The sequence below is a fragment of the Leptonychotes weddellii genome, chromosome 3 (assembly GCF_054177405.1).
Source record: "Leptonychotes weddellii isolate Sample4059 chromosome 3, ASM5417740v2, whole genome shotgun sequence".
Classification (NCBI taxonomy): domain Eukaryota; kingdom Metazoa; phylum Chordata; class Mammalia; order Carnivora; family Phocidae; genus Leptonychotes; species Leptonychotes weddellii.
The window spans coordinates 56,407,039-56,434,109 of NC_138371.1; the positions used below are offsets into that span (position 1 = coordinate 56,407,039).

A 27,071-nucleotide genomic window follows, 5' to 3' on the forward strand; every position below is an offset into this window, starting at 1 on the left:
ACACCAGGCACCGTGCTATGTGCTATGGAAGTGAGAATATAAAGAGAAGAAACTTTGTGCCTTCCCTCAGAAAGCTCCCAGAGATAAGCTACCCAAAGCTCTCCTGGTTGCACTGAAGAAAAACCTGTTTCAAATAGCTTGACCCAAAGGAGTTTTATTTAAGGCTTTAGCAGTCCAGTGAACCTGAGAACAAAAGATTACATTCAAACAGGCCCCAAGTTAACCAGGCTGGAAACAAAAAAAGTCAAGAAATTTGGATTAGATCCCTACACCATATTGTCTCACCAACTCCTAAAGCTACCTAGCTTCTCTCCCCTACTCCCTCTCCCTCCCACCTTGCTCTACTTATCCCTCTTGATACAGATCCAATATGGCCATCCCAGCCCCAACTCTTTCCAACTTTCAGCTCATATACTGCTACAGACTGAATGTTTGTAACCCACCCCAAAATTCACACATTGAAATCTAATCCCCAGTGTGTTGGCCTGTGGAAGGTGAATAGATCATGAGAGCAGATCATGAATGAGATTAGTGCCTTTAATAAAAAGATCCCATAGAGGTCCCCCACTCCTTCCATCATGTGAGGACACAGCAACAGAACGGCTGCCTATGAATGAGGAAGCAGGCTCTCCTCAGACACTGAGTCTATTAGCACCTTGATCTTGGACTTCCCAGCCTCCAAAACTGTGAGAGATAAATTTCTGCTATTTATAAGTCACCCAGTCTATGATATTCTATTATACCACCAATTGGAACAACCCTCTATGTCTCAGTTAAAATTTCCGAGAGAGGAAATCTGATTGGCCCAGCACCTTAATCTATGGCTCCCCCATTTAAAGTGGGGGTCTCCAAGGATATTTGCAAATGATATATCCAATAAGGGGTTAATATCCAATAAATATAAAGAACTTATACAACTCAACACCAAAAAAGCAAACAATCCAATTAAAAACTGGGCAGAAGACCTGAATAGATATTTTTCCAAAGAAGACATACTAATGACAAACAGGACACATGAAAAGATGCTCAATATCACTCATCATCAGGGAAATGCAAATAAAAACCACAATGAGATATTACCTCATACCTGTCAGAATGGCTAAAATCAAAAAGACAAAAAATAAAAAGTGTTGGCAAGTATATGGAGAAAAAGGAACTCTCATGTATTACTGGTAGGAATGTAAATTGGTACAGGCACTGTGGAAAATAGTACAGAGGTTCCTCAAAAAATTAAAAATAGAAATATCATATGACCTAATAATTCCACTACTGGGTATTTACCAAAGAAAATGAGGACACTAATTCAAAAAAAATATATGCACTTGTATATTTCCTGCAGCATTATTTGTAACAGCCAAGGTATGGAAGCAACCTAAGTGTCCATCAATAGATGAATGGATAAAGAAGAGGTGGTATATATACACAATGGAATACTATACAGCCATAAAAAGGATGAGATCTTGGGACACCTGGGTGGCTCAGTCAGTTAAGTGTCCAACTCTTGGTTTTGGCTCAGGTCATGATCTCATGGGTCATGAGATCAAGCCCCATGGTCTGGCTCTGCGCTCAGGGAGTCTGCTTGAAGCATCTGTCTGCCCCTCTGCCCCTCCCCCCACTCACCTGCACGCTCTCTCTCTAAAATAAATAAATAATAAAAATCTTTTAAAAAAAAAGATGAGATCTTTCCATTTGCAACAACATGAATGGACCTAGATACTAAGTGAAATAAGTTAGACTAAGAAAGACAAATACCATATGATTTCATTCATATGTAGAATCTAAAAAGCAAATGAATAAATGAACAAACAAAAAGCAGAATCAGACCTATAAATACAGAAAACAAACTGAGAGTTGCCAGAGGTAAGGGGTTGGAAGTATGGGCAAAATGGGTGAAGAGTAGTGGGAGATACAGACTTCCAGTTATGGAATGAGTAAGTCATGGGAATAAAAGGTACAGCATAGGGAATACAGTCAATGATATTATAGCAGCATTGTATGGTGACAGATGGTAGCTACACTTGAGTGAGCATAGTATAACATAAAGATATTGAATCACTATCTTGTATACCTGAAACTAATGTAAAACTGTCTGTCAACTATATTTAAAAAAATTTTTTTAAAGATTTTATTTATTTGAGAGAGTGAGAGAGAGCATGAGCAAGAGGGAGGGGCAGAAGAGAGGGAGAAGCAGGCTCCCCGCTGAGCAGGGAGCCTGACGCCAGGCTTGATCCCAGGATTCTGGGATCATGACCTGAGCTGAAGGCAGATGCTTAACCAACTGAGCCACCCAGGTGCCCCTAAAAAACTGTTTTAATAATAAAAAAATGTTTTAAATGAAATAAGTGGGGTCTCCAGGCCCCTTTTTACTACCTTTGGCCTAGGAAATTGGGGTCATTTCAAGCTTAGAAATATCTTTTTTTTTTAAAGATTTATTTATTTTAGAGAGAGAGAGTGTGCACAAGTGGGGGGGGGGGGAATCTCAAGCAGACTCCCTGCTAAGCACAGAACCTGATGCAAGGCTTGATCTCACAACCCTGAGATCATGACCTGAGCCGAAATCAAGAGATGGACACTGAACCAACTGACCCACCCAAACACCCCTCAAGCTTGGAAATATCTTATTCTAGGAATAAGGCAATTATCACAAAAAGTATTTATTAGACCAACATTATATGGTAAATGCATACAAGAGTCCAATCTTGCTTGGTGGGTTTGAAGATTTCATAGAGGAGGTGATATATGAGCTGAGTTTTAATAGATGGTCACCAATGCAGCTAGTGGCAGGGTTCAAGCGTAATGTGGAAGGTGGAGTATGTGAGAGCATTCCAGGCTGAGGATACAGTATGTGAAAAACATGAAGAACCATGCAAGAGCATATCTTCTTTAGGGAACTTAATCTGATATAATTGGAGAGCAGAGTACACTTGGACAGTGACAAGAGAAAATAAGTGGGAACCAGAATATGAAGGGCCTTATAGGCTATAGCAAGAGATCTGAACTTCATCCTATAAGCAATTCAAAGATTTGAGGCAAGAGTAAGACTCTAGATTTGTTGATATAATAAACTTAAGAACTCAGAGTCCCAAAGTCCCAGAATTCTCAGATCCCTACCTTTGCCCAAGAGAGAAATGCAGAAAGATTGCTCCAGGCTAAATCACTCTGTTAATTATCAGCTGAGGCTTTCATCCCAAACCCCAGGATAGTCACTGGGTGAGGTGGGCCAGACTTCAGAGAGCCGAGAGGACCCCTTTTGACTTGGCTCCACGCAGCCCTCAAACCTACACCCAGAGCAGGCTGAGTAACCTCTATGGATCATTCCTGGAGACCCACTTTTAAATCTTGACTCTTTTGATCTTGCGTCTTGGATGGCAAAATAAAGTTGATCACAAGGGAAAAACATAACACCCCACCACCCCTAACTAAAAGAAAAGGGAGAAAGAGTAGTTTACCCAGTGCTCCTTCCCATAATAGTTACCATCTCCCCAACATGGCTCTATCACTACTGTGGTCTTACTGCATCCAGTGCCTGGGCCCACTCCTTGTGGGTGAGTGGAATAAAGGGGGAAACTCGGGATCTCTCAAGAGTGTTGAGGGCTCCACTGGTGACAAGACTAAATCAGTCTTTCATTAAGAAGGCTGACAGTGATCTAAAGAATGAATTGCAGAGTTTGACTGTGGAGGCTGGGAGACCAGTTGGGGGTGCTATTCCAATGGCTTGGGTTTGATGTTGATGAGGGACCACCCCGGAACAGTGGTATAGGGCTTGGAAAGGAGTTCTCAAGCCTTAGGGAGCATCAGGATCACCAGCAGGGCTTGCTAAAACACAGACATGTGGGCCCCACCCCCAGAGTTTCTGATTCAGTAGGTCGGGGTTAGGAATTAAGATAATGCATTTCTAACATGCTCCCAAGTAATGCAGATGGTACTGGTACAGGGACCAAGCTTTGAGAACTACTGGAAGAGCACATTCCATGCACTAAGTAAAAAATGAAGTGTTTTCTTTTGTCCCCACTTAGAAAAGTGATATGTCCTTTGTGCTAGGGGCATTAAGATAAAACGTAGAATATTAATAGTCCCTCACCAGTCAGCAAGGTTCCTAGGCACAAAAAGCTATTGTTACAATGTTATATACTGAACCTGGGTGCAAACAGTCACCCAAATCTACCAGTCCCCACACCAATTTCCGAGACTACATTCAAAGCAACTTGGAAACAAAAGCCATCTTAAGGAAGGTTTCCAAATTTCACCGTAGGTACTATCAGAGTCAGCGCCAGGCATAAAGCCAATAAATTTGGCTTCTCGGTGGTCAAAATTCTTATTATGACTTAGCAATTTTCACAAGTTCTTAGTAAGACTAGGTAAGTAGCACTAATATACATCATTTTTCACAAGATAACTCAGCTTAAGGAATTTCTGGGTTCATTGCATGTTAAAATGGTTAATTCCAGTGACTCTCAGCATTAGGCCATGCTGTGCTCTATCCACTGAGCCGGACTCAACACAAGCAGAGGCAGCAGATGGAGGAGGTTGAAAGTATCAAATACCAAAGTATCAGCTTTACTAGGCCACCTCCCTTCATAATTTAGACCCTTCTGTTGGAGATTTGAAAATATATTCTAGACAGATGACATGTTAACAGAATCATTTCATGGTTCAGCGTCCTCTCAGCATGATTTATCTGTATCTGTAGGCACCGGAGGCCCCCTATTCAAGAGATTTATGAGCTACCTATATAATTCTATTTTGTTGAAAGGAAATGTGTGCATTATTGAAAAACAAAATGATAATATTTATTTTAAGATTATGCCATTTTCCAATTAGAAGCTTTAAAGCTAAAACATGTTCACCACTTTTATGCCCCATCCATTTCTTTACGCCATTAGCAAATACTAAAATAATACCTTGAGGAGTAAAGGAGGAAGACCTCCTCATTTCTAAACACTTGGAAAGGACTTGATCTTACAAGACTGGGTATAAATTCCAAATATGGTACTTAGTAGCAATCTTTATGGGCTTCAGTTTCCAGATCTGGAAAATAAATATAATACTTCCTTCCAGAGTCTGAGAATTAACTGAGATAAATACATGTGGGGACACCTGGGTGGCTCAGCTGGTTGAGTGTCTGCCTTTGGCTCAGGTCATGATCCCAGGGTCCTGGGATCAAGACCCCTGTCGGGCTCCCTTAGTGGGGAGTCAGCTTCTCTCTCTCCCTCTGCCCCTCCCCCTGCTTATGCTTGCTTCTCTCTTTCTCTCTCTCTCAAATAAATAAAAATCTTTTAAAAATTAAAAAAAGCTTTAACAAACAAATAAATACGTGTGGCTACAGCTTATAAATGGTGAAGTATTACACAACTCCATGACTGTAGAACTAGTAGTAGTAGCAGTAGTGTTAGTTGGAGTAAAACACATTTTTTTTTTCTTTTCTCTCACATTTACTATACAAGCTCAGCTAAAGAAAGGTTGATGAAATAAACAACTAAAGTTACCAAATGTCTAAGTTCATGCAATAGTCATGAGTTATAGCTCCCTAGGTGAGTACCGCCCTCCCCGGGGCCACAGCTCTGACCCCTCACCCCCACCAAGTTCTATCCTCAGCTGGCATTCCAACAACCTTGCAACAACTGGAGGCAACACAAAGTGGTGGCTCCAGCGGTGACTGTCAGGCTACGGCGGACTTCCAGGCAGGGCAGGGCCACAAGGACAGGAGCCTACATTGTACAAGTGGTCGGATACTACAGGTTAAAACTGCATTGGGTTTAAGACCAAGGAACAGAAAAGTCAAATCCAAAATCTGAGAAAACAGGCTCAGGGAGAAATAAACAAGGACCTCAGATCTAAGCAGCTGTGAGCTCGGAGTGTATAAAAGCTGAGCAACATTTAGACTGAAAACTTGATTTTATGGCTCCATCACCCTATCACTGTCAATCGTTCTCATCCAAACTCTAGGCCTGTTTCTCTTACAACTATTGAACAGACTTACTAGTTCTCTTTTTGTTTCTTTTTATAATTTTTTTCTTTTTAACACAAGTAATACATAAATATACCCTCCATGTAAAAAACTGAAATAATACAAAAGTATAGAATCAAAGTAAAAGTGCTGCCTCTCCTCAGGGGAAAACATTGTTAGTTTGATGTATATCCTTTGAGCCTTCTTCCATTTCATGTCCATTCAAATATGCAGAGATTCATAGTAACTGGGACCATACTGTACATAATAATCTGCAACTCAATTTTTTCCATTTAGTACTGAGTTTTTGGAACATTTGTTCTCAAAGTGCGGACCCCAGACCAGCTGCATCATTATCACATGAAACTTGTTTAGAAATACAAATTCTTCTGTTCTGCCCCCAACACCAGACCTCCTGAATCAGAAACTCAGGGAATAAGCCCCGATAGCTGTCTTTAAACAAGTACTGCAGCTGATTCTAATGCACACTAAAGTTCGAGAACCTCTATTTTTGAAATCTTTCCAGGTTGGGACATACAGATCTACACATTCTTTATAATGGATGCATATTACTCCATAGACTGTATATATCAAAGCTGTTTAGCCATTGTCCTCCTGACAGATAGTTTCTCGTAAGACAAAAACTGTAGCAATGAATATTCATATCATGAACTTTTGTGCTTTGTCTATAGATGGATTGCTAGGAGTGGAACTGCTGTGCCAAAGTGGTTTTTGTTTGTTTTTGTTTTTTCCAGATTTTGATACTATCAAGTTGCCCTCCAAAAGTGTTTACCAGTATTCCCATCAAGGGTGGTAGTACTCGTTTCCTCACATTCTTAACAACACTTGTTATTAGCAGTTCTTCTCAGTTTTACCAGTCTGATGAGTGAAACAAAAATGGCATAGTAAACTCACACGTTACCCGGGGGTTTAAGGTAAGTGCAGGTTCTAAGGCGGTAAAGTGAAAACCACGTATAGTCAAAATTACTCTGAAGATCTCTGAAGAATAGCTACTTTGGAGACCTACACACTCACTCCAAATATGGACAACTCAGCAGACTTTTTCCCAGGCTGTTTCTGGAGATCAAGACGAAATGTTTGGGGGCACTGTCATAAGAAAAGTACACATCTTTAAACACCAGACTCACACTCCATGAGGTAGAGTCTCTCACATCAAGAGGCAGCCTGTGAGATATGCAATCATGTGAGCAAACAGCGACTCCCGAGCTCACACCTTACCTTCACCCAGGCAAAACTGCCCCACCTTGAGCCCTCAATTAAGCTGGATTCAAGTAACTTATGTGCCCCTTTGAAGGAGCTTGAGGGTGTTCCATTGTTTAATTTTTTATTTTCTTTATTTTTATGTATAGCAATTTGAACATTATAAGCAGATTTTCAGGTTTTCAATGGCCATTTGTATTTCTTCCATAGAATGCCAAGTTCTATCTTTTGCCTTTTTCAATTGGACCACTTTTTTTCTTACTTATTTAAAGGGTTCTTTATATTATTTTAGAAATTAATTTTTTTATGTTATGTATATTGCAAATATGTTCTTCCCATTTAAGTATTGCTCATTTGGTATTCCTTTATACACTTGCATTATTTATCTGTTTCCTATGTCTTTCCAACTAGATGACTGTAAAATTAAAGAGCAGTGAGTGTGCCTTACATTTTAAAATTTATCTCCTCATCCCCTCCAGCCCCCAAGTTTGTAATAGAGTTACAAATAGTTCAATGTTCAATAAACGGAATGAATTATATAGGAAGGCAAAGTCTTAAGCACATAACCACATATTACTCAAGATTTAATACTCTGAGAAGTTTCCATTAGGATTCCTTCTTTCAAACACTCTATCCATTGTCCACTATTTTACATTATTACCATCAGAAAAAAACTATTAGGAACCATATAAGACTGTTTAAAGCTTTATATACTTTCCTTTAATTTCTGACTCCATGGATGAGAATCTGTCATAAACTAGGAAGAATGAACTCATCAAAGATCCCTAGTTGTTATGATGCTTCCCTAAAACTTGGGCCTTCCTTCCCTCACTTGTATCAGTCCTTCCACTCCCTTCATGACAGAAAAAAAAGATGGTAAAGCATACTTCTATACACAGAGCACTGACTTTTTTTTTTTTTTTTTTTTTAAGATTTTATTTATTTGCGAGAGAGAGAATAAGAGACAGAGAGCATGAGAGGGAGGAGGGTCAGAGGGAGAAGCAGACTCCCCGCTGAGCAGGGAGCCCGATGCGGGACTCGATCCCGGGACTCCAGGACCATGACCTGAGCCGAAGGCAGTCGCTTAACCAACTGAGCCACCCAGGCGCCCCGAGCACTGACTTTTTTTAAACACAGAAACTTTTAAGAAATAGATGAGCCATAGAAAGAATTACTTAAAAGGGACACCTGAGTGGCTCAGTCAGTTAAGTGTCCGGCTCTTGGTTTCAGCTCAGGTCATGACCTCAAGGATCATAATCTCGTGTGTTGTGAAATCGAGTCCTGCATCAGGCCCCACATTCAGTGCGGAGTCTGCTTGAGATTCTCTGTCTTTGTCTCTGCCCCACCCCCCTTACTCAGGCATCCGTGTGCGTACAGGCTCTCTCTCTCAAACAAAATCTTTAAAAAAAAAAATTTTTTTTAAGAATTATTTAAAAGTATTCTAAAAGCAGTGATTATTTCCTGTAGATATACTACAAAAATATAGTTAGTTTATAACTGGCAATAAACCAAATCGATCAGTTACCTAGAAATCCATTTGTTTAACTCAGAGAGTATACCAGGAAATGGATTAAATACACTAAAGTTAGTTTAAAAATTAAAACTAAATGCTTTATTGACTTTCAATGTATTTTTATAGCCAAGGTGGGCATTCAATCTATACTCTATAAAATCCAAAACTTATTCTTGTATTAGGCCAACCCACCAGAAAGCTATATATGTGAGCTGCACTGTTTTATTAATTTTGACTGAATTTTTCTTTATAGTCATGATGTCAATCTACACTGAAAAACTGTTGTTGGATTTATCATAAAGATGATAGTGAAAACACTACTATGTTACCCATCCTGAGCACAAAGCTTGCTTTTAATCTTCTGAACACTGCAAACTGTGCAACTGAATGTATTTTGCTTTTTGGCTTGGCAGCTAGGAAGCTTGGAGGCAAATGGGTAGACCATGAATGAGTAAGAAATTAAGGTGTGCATTTTATCAACCTTGCCTTGGCTTAATCTTTTCCTTATCTTTGTTTTCTATTTGTACAAAATTCCTTTCCTTACATATTTCATCCGGTTGCATAGTTTGTGTTTTTGTAAATGGTCTTAAATACTTTTGGGAATGAGCCAAATGATGGAGAGATGGATACCTAACTAGAGAGAAGAGCGAAATCAAGCTGTTAGAGTGGAAGCTAAGTGTAAACCTTCAATAGAATCACAGATTTTTTTCAAGGTACTATGTCTAGCATTACCTGGGCCATAATCCAACCAGGGGGCTAAAGTCCTTTAACTCCCTATCTCCATCTACCTTGAAGCTCCTGGTTTTGACATTTCTCTGACTTGTCAGCTCCTTCACTTTGTTTCCTGGCCCCTACCTCACCTAATCTTGACTTCCCTCTGCTTATGACTACCTACATCTTGGCATGGAGACCTGGGTCCCTGTCTAGTTTGCTGATTTTGGCCCCAGCCATGCTATAATTACTCCCAAATGCACATATGGTAGAGGTTTTTTTAATCACATTTACCTTCCAAGCTATACAGAAAAGTGCTTTCTTTTAAAAGTATCTTTTTGGAATGCATGAATCTTTTCAGAGTGTTGGAGTCTCCAGTGGTATGATTTCTAGGCAAAGAATTCATAGTTCTCTGAAACTGAGACCAAGACTTAAAAATCTAGAGGAGCTACATATTCTTTAAGTGTCTATCTCCAACCAAGGAAGACTTTGGGAGATGAGGACAAAAGAGCCCTCCACCAGGAGGCAAAAAAGTTAAATGAAGAGACTGAGTCCTGATATGACAGTAAAACCCAATGGCTTTCTGGTTTCTAACCATAGCATTCTAATATGAATCTGTAAAACCTTAAGAAAGCTTTTTAAAACCCTGCCCTCATCAATGATCTCCTCTCACATATCTTCATTTTCTACTCTCCACTTGCCCTTCTGCCTAACCTGATTTTCCCACTTGACAGGCCCTTTCACTGCCAAGCTGTGCTCACTGCCCTCAAATCCACTTACAGCTTAACTTTTGCCACTGGCTTCTCGTCCTCATCCTGCCACTACTCTCTTGCAAAGTCAGGCTGTCACCATAGGTCTCTTAAATGTCAAATCAACAAACATCTTCTTCCCAATTTTCATTGTATTTATCCTTGTAAGTGCATGTGACAGTAGTAATAATAGTAGCTATTATTTATTGAGCACCAACTAACTGCATGCTAGGGCACTTTGCCACATCATTTCTTTCCCTCATAGCACCCAATAATGTTGATACTATCTCGGCTAAGAGAATTCACATAACTTATGCCAAATCACACAACCAGCCAGTGGCAGATTGGGGATTTAAGTCTGGGAATGTTGGAATGGTGGTTTCAAGGTGGCAGCCAATCCTCTGCCACCATTCTACTAGTCAATTCTCAATCTCTGTCTTACTTGACTCAGGAGCATTTGATACAGTTGATCATTCTCTCTCTTTCAACTCCTTCTTTGGCTTCTGGAACACCACCCTTTTCCAGTTGTTCTCTTGCCTCAGTGCACTGCTTCTCAAATTCCTTTCCCGGTTTCTCTTCATCTTTTCCATTTCTAAATGTGGGACGGACTAGCCTTCAGGACCCCTTACCTTCTTCATCTACATCCACTGCCAGGGTAAAGGCTACTAGACCCATGAGATTAAATATCATGTACACTCTGATGATCCTACATTTATGCCTCCAGTCCAGATGTCTCCATGGAACTCCAGACTCCTGTGTCTCACTGCTTACTCGTTATTTCTATTTGGATGACAAATTTTCATCTCAAACTTAATGTCTGAAACAAAAGTCTTGATTCCTGCCCTATCCCCTACCACGTCATCTCCTCCTACAATCATCCTTACCTCAGATAATGGCAACTCTTACTTTCTAGTTTCTCCAGCCAACAACCTTGAAATTTTTACTATGTCCTCTTTTTCACTCATGTGCTATATCTAACTCATCAGCAATCCTATCAACTCTGCCTTCAAATTATATCCATGATCCAACTAGTTCTCAGGGCGCCTGGGTGGCTCAGTTGTTAAGCGTCTGCCTTCGGCTCAGGTCATGATCCCAGGGTCCTGGGATCGAGCCCCACATCGGGCTCCCTGCTCGGTGGGAAGCCTGCTTCTCCCTCTCCCACTCCCCCCTGCTGTGTTCCCTCTCTTGCTTGGGTCTCTCTCTGTCAAATAAATAAATAAAATCTTAAAAAAAAAATCCAACTAGTTCTCACCATCTTCACCTTGATCCAAGCTGCCATTCTCTCTTACCTGAATTATTACAGGTAAGAACCTCTTACCTTGTCTCTCTGCCTCTACTCCTACCACCCCCCCCCATTCACTAGCTAGCATTCCATTCTCAATGTAGTATCCAGAAGATCTTTAAACAGAAGTCACTTCATGTCACTTCACTACTCCAAACTCATAATGGCTTTCTATCTCACTCATAGAAAAATCCAAAATCATATGGAGGACTTATGGCCTTACACAGTCCATCCCCAGCTCTCTCTCTTTCTTCCATCATCTCCTACCTCTCTCCCTTTCTCTGTGTTCCAGCTGCCTTGGCCTCTTTACCATCCCTAAAATGGGCCCTCCTCCTTCCTACTTCAGGGCCTTTGCTCTTACTCCTTCCCTAGGCATGGCTTGTTCCCTCACTCCTTTTAGACTCTTCCCTTTACCTTATCAGACAGATCTTCCCTCAGCACCTTATATGATAGTAAATCCCACCCCAGCTGTCACTCTCTATTCCCTTTATCCCACTTTACTTTCTTAGTTCAGGCGCCTATCACCACCTAGCATAGTATATACTTTGTTTATTATTTCTCTCCACCCCTTTAAAATATAAACTCCATGAGGATAGGGAATTTGTTTTGTTCACTGCTGTGTCTGATACAGTACCCAATCACAGTATATGCTTAATAAATACTTACCAAATGACTGAATAAGTTCATTCCAAGCATCAGCTCAAACCCCATTTTTAAGTAGGTCACTATTTACACAAAAGCTCCTAAAGACCTGAAAGAGTTTTAATTAGGAAGCTCTTACATTTTGCCAAATTCATTTGGCAAACTTTGTTACCCTGGGGTCATTCTTTCCTTACTTGTAATTTTGTGCCAGGTACATTAATTTTTTTTTCAACCACTTTACAGTTGGAGAGTATATTCTTACCAAGCCATTGAACTCTTTCCTGGTTGATAATACATATGTAGTTACAGTAGGGTTTGTTTTTTTCCTTTTTAATAGACACAGAAGTGCCAACATGTGAACTTTGGGAAGGAAGTGAAAAAATGCTCAACATCATCTGGCATCAGGGAAATACAAATCAAAACCACAATGAGATACCACCTCATACCAGTCAGAAAGGTTAAAATTAACAATCCAGGAAACAACAAGTGTTGGTGAGGATGTGGAGAAAGGGGAACCCTCTTACACTGTTGGTGGGAATGCAAGCTGGTGCAGCCACTCTGGAAAACAGTATGGAGGTTCCTCAAAAAGTTAAAAATGGAGCTACCTTCCAACCCAGCAATTGCACTACTAGGTATTTACCCAAGGATACAAACAGTGATTCGAAGGAGCACGTGCACCACAATGTTTATAGCAGCAATGTCCACAATAGCCAAACTATGGAAAGAGCCCAGATGTCCATTGACAGATGAATGGATAAAGAAGATGTGGTGTGTGTATACACAATGGAATATTACTCAGCCATCAAAAAAAATCTTACCATTTACAACAATGTGGATGGAACTAGAGGGTCTTATGCTAAGCAAAATAAGCCCATCAGAGAAAGACAATTATCTCCACATGGAGTGGGGTAAGGGGGTTCCTCTTGGGCCCTGCCACCTTATTGCTTCTTCTGTATCTGAACCCTCAGCTCCCATTTATTTTGGTTTTGTATTCTTTTTTCATTTTTCTTTCTTTCTTTCTTTCTTTCTTTCTTTTTTTTAAGAGAGAGAGAGAGCGCCAGCATGGGATGGGGGAGAGAATCTGGGGAGGGGCACCTGGCTGGCTCAGTTGATGGAGCATGCGGTTCTTGATCTGTGTTGTGAGTTTGAGCCCCACATTAGGTTAAAATGTTAAAAAAAAATTAATCTGAGAATCATCTGGGGAAACTTTGAAATATAAAACAATATGCGTGTTATTACAAATATGTATCTGTTAATTATATATTTATATAAATGCTGCTCTTAAACCCAGATCACTTACACTGGAATCTCTGGAGGGTGGTATCCAGGAGCTGGTATTGTTTAAAGCTCCCAGGGGATTCTAACCTATAGCTAAAACTGAGGAACCCTGTCCTGGGTGAGACTCTGCTGTAGGGAACTGCTATAGAGACCACCCCTACAGTTGGGTGACTACTCACATTCCTCTGTATTGAGCCCCTTCAGAATGTAGGGAGGAAACTGAAGAAAATATATAGGCCTAGTTATCTGAGTGTAAAACATTCTGCTTAAGGGTGGTGCCATTTCTGCCCCTCTGAAGGGTGAAATGACAGACTGGTGACAGAGCAGGACCAGAAACAGCACCCAAGTGTCCATCCCAGCTTGAAATGCCAGCTTCAGGCCCATTAGACTCTGCCTGGGTAGGACTCTCTTGTAACAGTTTGAGTGTGGTACCCAGAATGAAGCCATCATTCCAAAGGGGCTGCTGACTGGGACAGAGCCAATGTGGGGGTAGGGGTGGTATTTGTTTTGACTATTAAACCTTATGTTAACCATGCAGTTAACTGATTTGACTCCTATTGGACTTACAGTCACAATTAAATTCATTTTTCCCCTGTGGGTTATGAAGCCATGGCTGTCAGCTGGTAAAGCTTACCAGAGTTTCTGAGTTGTTTGTTAGAAATCCCCATTGTTCTTGACAACTGAGATCTTTTGGGGTTCCAAGTCTGTCATCCAACATACCAGCTACCCTTCCATGAATGTGACCTATAGGCTACCAATGTCCTCCAACTCATTACAAATTTTAAAACATTCAACAGGCAGGGTGGTCAGCAGAACCCTGCCCAAGGCCTCTAGGACTTCCTTTGCCAGGTTGACACTGACACCATTATCAAACATTCCTTAATACAATCTTTCTTGGGTATGATCCATCACTACCACCATTCTCTAGCCTATGTTTCTCCATCGTGGCCACAAAGATATCACAACAGATTTTACCTAAAGGCAAAATTACAAATATATTATGTCTAAAACACTCTCCGTTTTGTACCAGTCTTGCCAAACAAGGACATTAATCTGACATGTCCTACTTTTAGTGAACCCATGCTAATTCCTAGTGATCACAACTTTTTCTCCTAAGAATTCACAAACTATTCAAGGAAAAGAAAAAAAAATCTTAGTAATTAGTCCATAATGAAAGTCAAGCTCACCAGGTAGTAATTTGCAGATTCTGCCTTCTTCCCTTTTTTGAAGAATTGTAGCACATCCTCCCCTTTCCACTCCTTGAACACTGTTCCTGTTCTGCAGAATTCTTCCAAGATCACTGACAGTGGGTTAGAAGTCTTACCTGTATATTCTCTCAGGACCTGGGCTATCACTCCTCCCCGCCAAGAAACCTGAACTCATCTGAAACAACTAAGTGCTCTCCTTACAATTCCCTTGACTGGCTTGGGTTTCTATCTCCAGTTGCCAATGTTTTTAGCCATTCCAGGCTGGGCTAAAAAAAAGTCATTCTCTTTGGTGGAAAAAAATGGGAGCAAAATGGAGCCCAATCTAGACTCAATGCTGCCTACAACTCCTACTCCTGTCCTTTTACCTGGGGACAAGAAATATCCAGAACCTGGGCGAAGTTTGTACTTATCAAGGGAGCTAAAGGGGCCCTATTGGGGGAGGCAGCCAAACCCCCATCACACAACTCATCCACCAAGCACAAAGCCACCACAAAGATGGAACTGATAGGAAAGGAAAAGCACTGTGGCCTCAGCATCTCCATTCATTGTAGACACACTGGGAGTGGAGACAAGGCCAGCTCTGCTTCCCAATGGGCAGTTCCTGTCATCACATTCACGGGTGTGTATGGGGGCAAGGGGAGAGTCCATATCTCTTAGGAGTGTGTCTATTAACAAAGGAGTTGTGACAATGGATATTCATGGCAGAGTCCTTCAGACAGGTGCAGTAGAAGTAGTAAGGATTTACTGAAAATCAGTCTTCATTCTCTCTCAATTCCCCATACAATCATCAATCACTTAGTTAAACTTTCAAATGACTGATCTCAGGATGGCTCTTTTGAATAGAAGTTTTCAATTCTTGAGCTACAAGGGAAAGCAAATTCCTTACATACAACTATATCCTTGGGATTTTTTCTTTGGGAGCACCCAGCAAAAATCGAATGATTACTATGAACTGTTCTGAGCATTTTACATTGATTAACTGCTCCCAACAATTCTATGAAGCTGATAGTATTCACATCTCCATTTTACCAAGGAGGAAGCTGAAGCACAGAGACATTAAGTAACTTGGTCAAGTTCATACAGCTTGAAGGTGGTAAAGCTGGTATTTGAACCCACATAGACTAACTGTAGAACACTTATCTATGGTAAACTGATTGCAAAAATGGGCCAATTTTCTACCCCTTCCTGCTTGGAACCCTGTCACCAATGCGAGAACAGCCCTGGCTAGCCTAGTAGAGGATGAGGAACCACATGAAGCAGAGCCTAGTTGTCCTAGCCAAGGCCATCCTAGACCAGCCAGCCCCCAGCGAAATCCCCAGCTAACCACAGATGCATGAGTAAGTCCAGCCAAGATCCACAGAACCACCCTGAGACCTGACAGACTCATGAGAAATAATAAATGATTACTGCTTTAAGCAACTAAGTTTGGGGGTGGTTTGTTACATACCAGTAAATAACTGATACACCAATGCTTGACCAATACTCTACATTTTCTTTCTGATGACACTGGCTTCATCTGACTCTAAGATTCTCCTGGAAAGGACAGCTTCTGCTGTGAAAAGCCTTCCTCCAGACTACTCCCTTTCCTCTTCACCCTTGTGTTGCCCCTGCCCTACCACTATGACAACCTATCAAGGCAGTTTATAAATATTCCTCACCTTTAGTCCCTAGCTTTTTCTGGAATCAAGAGGAAATTGGGAACTTCAAAACTTTTGGTACTATTTTGAACTCTGTTTCCTTGTCTACCCTCTTTTCCCATCTCGCCATCATTTAGGAGCTAAGCTGGAATTAGCCAAAGTGGTGCCAAAATAATGAAATCAAGAGTAATGAGGGAGAAAGCATGGATAGTGCTGTAAATCAACACCTATCATTCTCGGGCCTTTCCCTTCTCTCAGGATAGGCTTCTTACTCAACATGGATAGGGACCAGCAGTCCCTGAAGGCACGCTTCTGCTTTGCCACCTGATCCCCAAATGAAACCTTGTAGAGCTGAACTCTCCCTGCCTGCCAGGATTCAGGGGGGGCAGCAAGGTGCACCTCCACAGGAACGAACAGCCCCAGCTGCTCAACTCAAATTAAAAAAAGAGTTTGGAAACATGTTCCACAGAGTGGAAGCCTTCTGGGGCATTTCTTCCAGCTGCCTCCAGCTACTGTGTTCCCAAGGAAATGGACAGGAGACTCCAGGGGAGAAGGGGCACCCCTAAGGCATCCTGAGGGATAGGGACCACAATCCACTGAAAACGGGACTAGAAATCTCCCAAAGAAAGAAAAAGACTCATAAAAGACGACTGTTTTTCCACTGGATTATGTCAGAACTTTTTTTCTGTTAGGCACTCAATAAATACTAAATGATGCTAATTCTTCTAGCTTTTCTTGCTTTATGAGTGAAGCCGAGATTGTGAGGGTTCGTTGCTCAAAAGGCCAATAGCTAAGTGACCTGGGTTGGTGAAGAGAAACCAAATTTTCCCGGGGCAAATCTAGCCTTACTGTGCCATTAAACACCCACCCCCCTCACTCATTACACTTCAACAACAATAGTTTAGTTTTAATTTCTTTTCCTTATATTTCACAGCCCTAAGGGAAAATGTCCTGTGACAATTCTGTAACAGTAAGACAATTACTGGTGACTCAGGGCTCCCTGCTGCCTCTGCATCCTCTTGCAGCTGAGGAGCAGGCTTCCCACGTAGGAACAATTTGGCTTGTGAATTAGTAAAGTCAGAATAAAAAGAATCTTTACCTTTAAAAATGATAGAAATTCAGATGAAATTCGATGAAAATTCAGCTCAAGGACTCTGTTTCAGAACAAGAGTCAATTGTAGGCACTGGGTCCCTGAGGAAACCTCTCAGTTAAACTCACAAATATTTCAACTGGGAATTTACCTCTTCTGAGCCCACCACCCACATCATCCAGGAACCCTAAGAGTATCCTTTTTGACTTCTCCTCCTTATTCCTCTTTTTTTGCTATCCAACTTCTGCCTTTTTCACCTTTGCCAATGAATAGGAGAGAATAAGTAAAACTGTTCTTCTTGAGAGAAAAACACATAAACCCTGCCTTGTAACTCAAGCACTCAACCAGAGCCTAATTCAGAGTGAACAGTTAGAAATGTCCTAGGGTAGAGGACATAGGCATCCCCAAATTCCCAGCAGATTGTGTTCCAAAACACTTTTGTGAATGGGTAGTTTAGAGCTTAGACAGATTTTTTCCCATAAGCATAAAGTTCTAGGGATAGGTTAAGTCCTCAGACTCAACCATAAAACTCTACTTGGCCACAAGAGTCCAATAATGCACCCAAAGTGAAAACTTTAGGTGTTACATTGCCTCCTCCTAAACAATCTTTTAAAATAGTTTCCATGAGAGAATGCATGAGAGGCGATGCCAGAAACAGATTTCCACTTACCCCAGAACCAAAATGAGCTCTTCCTACTTAAAAAAAATAAGAGGAAGGTGAAGGGGGAGGAGATTCTGGCTATACCAGAAGTAGCCCTGATGCGGCAGGTGCAGGTTTTCCAAGGAGGGTAGGATGGCACAGGAACTTCTGGGTCCCAATAATGATAACCTGAAATGCCTCTCTTTTACATAACATATGTTCTGCAATTCTTTAGTTCAAACACTTGTCTTAAGTGTTTCAAATTAGGAACTAGAAGGCAGTTACTTAAAAGGGAGCTTGGAGAAGGAAGGGATTTTTGGTTTGGGGGTCATAAATCAATCAATGAGCCAAGGAAGACCTATGTTCACCTGTGATGACACTCTTGATTTCTGTTCTTCAATTTCATGGCTGACACAATCATTGATGTTAATAAAATTCTAACTTTCAGGTTTATAGTAGCAGTTTAAATTGGGAGCAGGAAGAACGATGCTGGATTATAAGCTTCTTAAAGACTAGGATGTCCCATTTATTTCTGTATACTCCGGTCCCCTTAGTGCTTAACTCATAATTCATCGATAAATATAACTTAAGAGGGGCTTTAACTTTTCAATGTACAGTTGACCCTTGAACAACATGGGCTTGAACTGAGTGGGTCTATTTACAGGCAGATTTTTTTTTCAGTAAACACAGTAGACTGCTATAAATGTACTTTCTCTTCCTTATGATTTTCTTAATAACATTTTCTCTTGCTTACTTTATTGTAAGAATACAGTATATAATACATATAACATACAAAATATGTGTTAACTGACTGTTTATGTTATCTGTCAGGCTTCTGGTCAACAATAGGCTATTAGTAGTTCTGTTTTGGGAGACTCAAAAGTTAAATACAGATTTTCAACCACAGAGGGTTGGCGCCACTGCTGTCCAAGGATCGACTGTAGTCGCAAACATGTGGGCTTTGGAGTCAAAGTTCTCAGATTCAAACCATTTTCCTCCATGGGTGCATAACCAGGGACTTTCTCCCTGGGCTTCCAGTTTTCTCCTCTGGAAAAAAAAGGGTGATGATGGAATCTACCTCAACAGGGTCACTGTAGGGATTGATGCATTTATATTTGTGAAACACATAGCACTGTGCCTGCCACACAGTTAGCACTCAACAAATCTAAGCTATTATTATTTTTCCATCATCATTTAGCTAGCTATCCTAGATTCTGCCCCAAATTAGTTTCTCAGGGAATTTAGAAAACATGAAAGTTGATGGTATAGTAGGTTGAACTGTGGCCCCCAGAAGATTGTCCACTTGGGACCTGAGAATATGACCTCATTTGAGATAAGGGTCTTTTGCAGATATAATTAAGACAAGGGTCTTGAGATGAGATCATTCTGGATTAGGATGGGTTTTTATAAACCAATAACAAGTGTCTTTCTGGGACATGACAGAAAAGAAGACAAGGAGAGACACAGAAGAAAGCCACATGAAAATGGAGACAGAGATTAGGATTATGCTGCCACAAACCAAGGAATATCAGAAGTAACCAGAACTTGGAAAGGGCAAGGAAGGATTCTCCTCTAGAGCCTTGAGAAGGAGCATGGCTCTGCCAACATTTTGATTTTGGACCTCTGGTCTCTAGAACTGTAAGAGAATACGTTTATGTTGTTTTAAGCCACCAAATTTGTGGTAATTTGTTGTGGCAGCCTTAGGAAAATAATGTACAGTTTGGGTACAGTTTGGAACAACCTAAATTTGGTGATGAAAACAAGCCTAAACATGAACTGGTAATTATCATGAGTTCTCCTTTCTTCAGCATACTCCAGGGAACCTTCTCTTTAGGAAGGGAAAATCACCGGCTTCAGGGACTGGAATGTTCAGGCCATTCTGTCCCATCCACTCCCAGCCAAAGACATTTCGGCTAGGAATCTTGAAAACATTCTGCATTTTCCACAAGGAATGAAGTGGAAGTACTCGATAAGTGGTAGGACAGTGGACAGAGTCAGCCTCTATCTGGCCCCAAAGAAATGGGCAGGCAACACAGCTCTTAGTCCTTGTCCAATAAACACACTCACACTGGTCCCCACTGCCTTTCTGACTCCTGTCTAAGGAGGTCAAAGAGGTCATTAGCCAAAGATTCCAAGCTAAGGAAAGATACCTGGTTGCCAAGAGAACAACATAATTGTATTTTTTCTCCTAACTCTATGGGTTGTTGCAATTACATATTATGAAACAGATCTCCTTTTAAATGAAAAAAAATATCCAGGTCATCTGCGAGATCCTTCTAAGCCTTTGAAATTTTAAAGGAGTCCTCAGGAGAAAGTCATCAGAGAGATGTCAAATCCACTGATGCCCAGAGAAATGGTTTTCATTCTTTGCCTCTCTTCTAACTGCTAGAGAAAAATAGCAGCAGACAGAGCAGCGACCGTCAGGGAGGGGTGACTTTTTTTGGAGCAAAGGCGTTAGACAAGATGACACATGCTGACAGGTTCAGCAAATAGTGGATGCTGTCACAATCAGCAGATAACTTCTGTGTGTTTGTGATGTAGGAAAGACTGCGAGTCACGCAGTATTTCAAAGACAGGTCACGATTACTCCATGTGTCATCTTCTAACGTGAAGGTCAAAAGAAAGGGGAAGGTGCTCCAAAAGAGATGGAGGAAGAGCAAGGAGACCTGTATACGAGCAAATCAACCACATCCAGGCAGGTCTCACTTCATATTTCCTGACCGTGTCCAGAGAACCTATGTAATTATCTGCTTTGTTGACATCTGAGGCTCTCACCTGACATGTAACCAGCACTTCATTAATTCCTAAGTCCTTTGTAACTTGTGAAAGTCACGTCTTCCCTGACTCAGTAAAGGGTTTCTTTTCTTCCCTTATTTTGGGAGTTTACTCAATTTATTTCCAGTAAAGAAGGCTCTAAAGGGAAGAAGCAAGTGAGGAAAGGCAAAGGAGGAAGCCACATATGGTGTTCTGGACCCCAGAATATTCTGAAATGGACCTCATTGCTTAACTGAAGGGAATTCCAGAACACCTAAAACACTCATAACCAAAGCGGGGGAGGGAATCAGAAGCCAAATGTCTTCAAAGGATTTTTGTCATTACTTGTCATTTTCTTTTCTCCATCAGGGAAGAAAATGCTGAGAGGATGAGAGAGAGAGAAAGAACCCCATGAAACACAGAGGTAAATAATCTGAGTGCCTATTTAAAATATGTAAATGCTTAATTTTTCCACTCTCCATCAAAGAGCTTTTCTGAGGAAATGTACATTTTTAGCACTCAAAATTAAAATAGTACACACACATACGTGCTTGGTCAATCCACAATACTTCATAAGAGAACTGCATGATTCTAATTGACAGGGTAATTTTTAAGTAAATTACTTGATGAGTATAAAATGCTATGTAGTATATGCAATTATGCTACATTTTAATTTTTAAACCTCTATCCTTCCTGCCCAGGAATGTCAAGTTGGCTGTTAGGATTGGGACAACGGCAAGTGTTCAGCACATAGAATCACACCAAGGATCTGCTGACTGATTATTGTTGACATTACCTAGTCCAATCTGATTCATCACTTGGGCAGGAACCAAGAGATGGTAAAAGGGCAGGAGGTTACATTAGGAGGAGAAAAAGTTTCAACCTATGTTAGGATAAGAATCCTTGTTGCCCCTAAGATCTTTTTCTAGCAATTGTCCTGTTCCTGGGGTTCACCCTGTCTGGAAGCAGGCAGTGTGGGGCTTGGTTATTTGTGTTTCAGACCTGGAAGCTTCTCCCAAGATGGAAGAAGTGAGGTGCAGAGATTACTAGAGACCAGAGACTTGGCTGGGCACAGAAGCAAGCTCAGAGGAGTCACTGAAGACGAAGTCTATTTAAACATGCGTGCACACGCACACACACACACCCCCCTTCTAAGCTGCCTCACATTTACACCCTATGAAATTTTTGAACGGGTGGTCTGTACACAAACATATACTTAAAAAACAGAAAGAAAAAAATATGCCCAAATAGATGATTTCTTATCAAAAGTACATATATCTTGCTAATCAGAAGCCACACCTTAATTCTGATCTTTGGGAAATTATGTGGTCCCAGTAAACAAATGATGAAAAGTAAATGATTTGTGGGCACCTGGGTGGCTCAGTTGGTTAAGCGACTGCCTTTGGTTCAGGTCATGATCCTGGAGTCCCTGGATCGAGTCCCACATCGGGCTCCCTGCTCGGCAGGGAGTCTGCTTCTCCCTCTGACCCTCCCCCCTCTCAAGTGTTCTCTCTCATTCTCTCTCTCTCAAATAAATAAATAAAATCTTAAAAAAAAAAAAAAAGTAAATGATTTGTAAAAAATCAAAGCATACACACAAATCATCCCAGACACCATTTCTCATTTTCTGACATATTACTGAATACAATACTGTTTTTGGTCCTGCATTCTTACATCATTTTGAATGATCACCAGACTATTAATTTTAAAAGTCAGTCACTTTGTCTGTTCTTCTAATTGCCTGGACATGTTTTTATACTTTTGAAAAAGCAAAAAGACCAACCCTGACTTGGGTGGGAATCATTTTTGGAATAATGGTGGGTGGTTGTTCACATCTGGATTAGGTATAAAACGATAACATTATGATGATGAACAACACAGAGCCTCATCTGCATATAAATAGACCTAATCAGAAATGCAAATTGCAATCAGGAGAAATTTTAAAGGCTGTGTGATTGTGCAGATAAGGAAAGGTTAACACTTGCATTGTTAAAGTAGTTAAACGGCTGCAGCTCCACTCCGGCTTGGAGCCGCCCAGAATCTTCCTTTGAATGAGTAATGTGGAGGGTATAAACCTCTTAATTTGCAACCTGGCCAGGACCGAGCTCCCTGATTGCTTCGTTTTCGGTAACTAGAGGCTTAAGCAGCCAAACAGCAGCCCGATTCCGATGAAAGACAAACAACCAAACCTCTTGTACAAACCCCTAATGAAGACATACAATAGAAAATATACTGGCATTTAAATGCCCTCCAAACAGACCTCTTTCAGCACAGTGTCCCATTGAGATGGAAATCAGGGGACGGAGAGAAGGTCTTATAACTGATTCACTTTTCTGATATTTTTTTAGTGCTGCTCTGAGTGGATATGAAAATATAATACAGTTTTTCATCCCCCAATTTTCCTGAATACTCGAGAAAGATTCAAACAAACAAAATGACCAGATGTGATTATATAATTAAAAAGAAAACACCAGTATTTAGACAGATTACTTAATCCAAAACTGCATTTTTAGTCCTCTTGTGCAAAGCACAATAAACAAGTATCTCAGAAAAATCAGAGTACTGAAAATATATGCAATGGTTACAACACGGTCCTATTTTTCCTCGGGATACGCTGTCTTTCAGGAACATCCATCCTCTTTCCTCCTCGACTTCCCCTATTTTCCCCCAAAAGAAATACATTTTACAACCAGGCTTTCTCAGGTTTGGCCAGAAATTGTTTACGAACTATTTATTATCCCTCTTAACCAACCTCTTTCACAAAGAACTAATGAGCCAAGAGCGCCATCTTGTGTCCTACCTTGGAATCTTAAAAAGCGTTTTCACAGGATGCATGTCAAAGAGGGGAGGGTCTCCATCCCCCAGTTCAATAGCTGTGATCCCCAAGGACCAGACGTCACACCGAGCGTCATAGGAAGAGTCATACTGCTGCTCACAAGCAATGACCTATCAGACAAAAGCAAAACACATCAACCCCACTGCCACCTCAGATGTCCTAAAAGACCCTTGGACCATCTTAGCCCCCCTTAGTTAGTTCCCTTGGTTACAATGATATTGAATTCCAGTGATAGTAAGATATGTGTTATCTAGACCTTATTTGTGTGTGACTGATTTATCATCTGGGTGTTCATTAACTTTTTAAAATGTGTCCTTTCAGTACAATAAACATACATTGAACCCTCTAGGTACCAAGCACAGTGCAAGGGGAGACACAAGGGTGCATACCTCACTGAGCTCGCTCTGACATCCCTTAAGGAAAGGCTTTGTCTGCATCCTTCACCTCATTACCAGCTGCTGAATTCAACAGCAAGGAACAGTTGCTGGCAAAGATGTTTGTTTCCTGCACAAAATCCCCAGGAGTGTGGCCAATTGAGCAGAAAGATGTTTGAAGACTGGAAGACTGATGTGGTTAACATAAAATAGGAACCATTCCCTTCCATCCCTTTTTTCTAAGAACATCTGCCCCCTCCACCAACCCCAACAACTGGTTTGTATTTCAGTAGCAGCTGCTTCTTCTGTTATTGGCTTGACTGGGTATAAGGGCAACAGAACCAGAAAATGCCCCTGCGTTTTTCCCTGGTTTGGGGAACATGGAACCCTGTGGGGAAATCTCTTTCCATCAACTTTTTGAGTCAGGAAAAGCCCCTCCACTCTGACTTGTGGCTATCACAGTGGGGCTGGAAGAAGGTTGGGGTAGACCAGAGAATGTGGAAGAACCAGGTGTCCCTATTTGACCTGAAATCGGCCTCCTCAACCAAGGATGACCCTTGGCTACAGGCAGGTAGGAAACTTTGTACTGCTCCAAACAGCCTATGAGGTAGACAAGCGACATCCCTGAAGAGCACTGGGGGGCCAGAGTGACAGGCCTGCCTGCCCTGATACGCCACCAGAAGGTATTTGGCTTTGATTCTGAGTAAGATGGGTCAACTGGCCATGAAGAGCAGAGTGACAGATTTGGCTTACCTGTTAGCAGGATCACTCTGGCTGGTGTGCTGAGGATACATTAAAATGGGACAAGAGTAGAAGAAGCAAAACCAGTTTAAAATGCTACTACAAGAATACAAACTGCAGACAGTGAGAAATAATCAGACTGATTATGTAATTTTGAAGGCAGAGCCAACTAGATTTGCTGACTGGAGCTTATGAGAAAGAGGAGTTGAAGGAGAGTCCACAGTTTTTGACTGAGCAATTCCAGAATGGAACTGGTATTTGATGAGATGGGGAAAACAGGAGGAGAAACAGCTTCGGGTTGAAAGGCAGGAGCTCCATTTAGGTAGGACATGTTAAGTCTGAGATGCCAGTGAGAATTCCAGATGGAGTTCATTTTAGCCAGGTGAGTCTTGTACCTGACTAATGACCTGGAGAATAAACGTGTGTTGTTTTAAGCCTCACATGTGCAATACTATAGTTTGCAGTGACAGAAAACTATTATATCTCCTCTTGGCCAGACCCACTTAATTGGACTTGCAATGACAAATATGCCTACCATCTTGCCTGAGACCTGGTGCTTTTGCTCCTATAATTGCCCTCTACCCTTATCTTCTGGTTTCTGAACTGAAGTATGCCTTTTCATATTCCTACATCCCTGGCCTGATACCAGCCCTATTCTCTGAATAGACTAACCTGCCATAGAATATCCTGCCATTTTAACACGTGATTTTCAAACATGCATTCAAACTAAAGTTCAAATAATTCCAACTTCAGAAGCAGAAGCCATTGCATAGCCCCCAAAGACCTCCCTTTCATACCCCAAGCAGGTGAGAAACACTGCTATTTTTAAAGATCTCCAAAGAAGGCTATTCAACAGCTTCCCTTTCAGAAATGACATTTCTAAACATGTGGAACAAACATAACTTTAGACCTATCAATCAGCAAATAGTTCACCATTCTTACACATTCCTATGAGGGAAAGAAAAATAAGACTCTGTCCTTCTCCAACAAAAGCTATGGCCAATTAAAATTTGAAGTGAGCCTATAATAAGTAAATGACAAACCATGTCCACTCTAAATGTCCTAAGACAATGTGTACTAGCATATCCAATAAAGGATATGGGCTCCAAATGCTTGGGATATTAGAGGGAGACCATGCCAGGGGAAGCAAGACAACAGAAAGTCTCTAGTGCCCAAAGTCCACACCTTCTGGGAAGAAATTCAAATCAACTTCTAGCCATTTTGGATGGGACACAGAAGGCAATTCCAAGAACCCATCCAAATGCGGGAATGGAGATATCCTAATGTTTCGCAAGTGCAGGCATAAAATATTCAAAACATTTATCTGGTTTCAACTTCTCTTTACAGACCTTATCTTCAGTTCTGTCTGACTAATAGAAAAGTTTCTCTTGGCCAAATTCTCCTCCCAAAACTTAGTTTGTAATTCGACAAAGAACTTAAGATCAGCTTTCCAAAGAAGTTTACAGAAAATTTTGCTTCTAAAATAATTCACAAATAATTACTGAGTACCCATGAGTCAGGCATGGTACCAGGTCCTAGGGAGAGAAAGCTAAATTCACTCTGAATTTAATCTTCATAATCTTCTATGAGGTAGGTGCTCTCATCACTTTGCATAGGTGTGGAAACTAAAGCATAGCGCAGTTAAATAGCTTACCCATGGCCCATAGCTAGTCATTGTAAGGGTCAGAATTTGAAACCAGGCAGAGACAAGTAAACAAATCATTATAATATGGCAAGTGTTCTACACAATAAAGGTTATGTTCAAAGAATGGCTGAATTATCAGCTTCTGCCCTCATATTTTGAATAAATTTAACCACGTTTCTTGAGATTTTTGTCACTTAAATTCCCATCCCCTCAGAAGGAGTCTCTTTCAGGACCGATCTTTCACAGAAGTAAAAGACCCTTTATGTGGGCTACATGTGTGATGGGATTCATAGACGCACCCTAAGAGGATGCATCACAACTGAGGTCAACACATCCTGGATTCCTTATCTATCCAACACCAAAATCCACAACTATTTCTTTTTTTTTATTAACATATAATGTATTATTTGTTTCAGGGGTACAGTTCTGTGATTCAACAGTCTTGCACACTTCACAGTGCTCACCATAGCACATACCCTCCCCAATGTCTATCACCCAGCCACCCCATCCCTCCCACCCCCCACCACTCCAGCAACCCTCAGTTTGTTTCCTGAGATAAAGAGTCTCTTATGGTTTGTCTCCCTCTCTGGTTTCGTCTTGTTTCATTTTTCCCTCCCTTCCCCTATGATACTCTGTCTTGTTTCTCAAATTCCTCATATCAGTGAGATCATATAATACTTGTCTTTCTCTGATTGACTTATTTCACTTAGCATAATACCCTCTAGTTCCATTCACGTTGTTGCAAATGGCAAGGTTTCAATTTTTTGATGGCTGCATAATATTCCATTGAATATATATATCA

The 27,071-nt window shown here is 41.0% G+C and overlaps 1 protein-coding gene across 1 annotated transcript in view; it reads right to left on the reverse strand.

Annotated features, from left to right (window-relative positions):
* Window positions 1-23,469: 23,469 nt before the first annotated feature.
* The window catches only part of LOC115938333 (myosin-IIIb-like), a 33,877-nt gene continuing 30,275 nt past the window's right edge, over window positions 23,470-27,071 (reverse strand). The window contains exon 6 of the mRNA XM_081814217.1: window positions 23,470-23,619. Within this exon, the coding sequence (XP_081670343.1) occupies window positions 23,470-23,619 (150 nt within the window). The remainder of the gene's footprint in view (window positions 23,620-27,071) is intronic.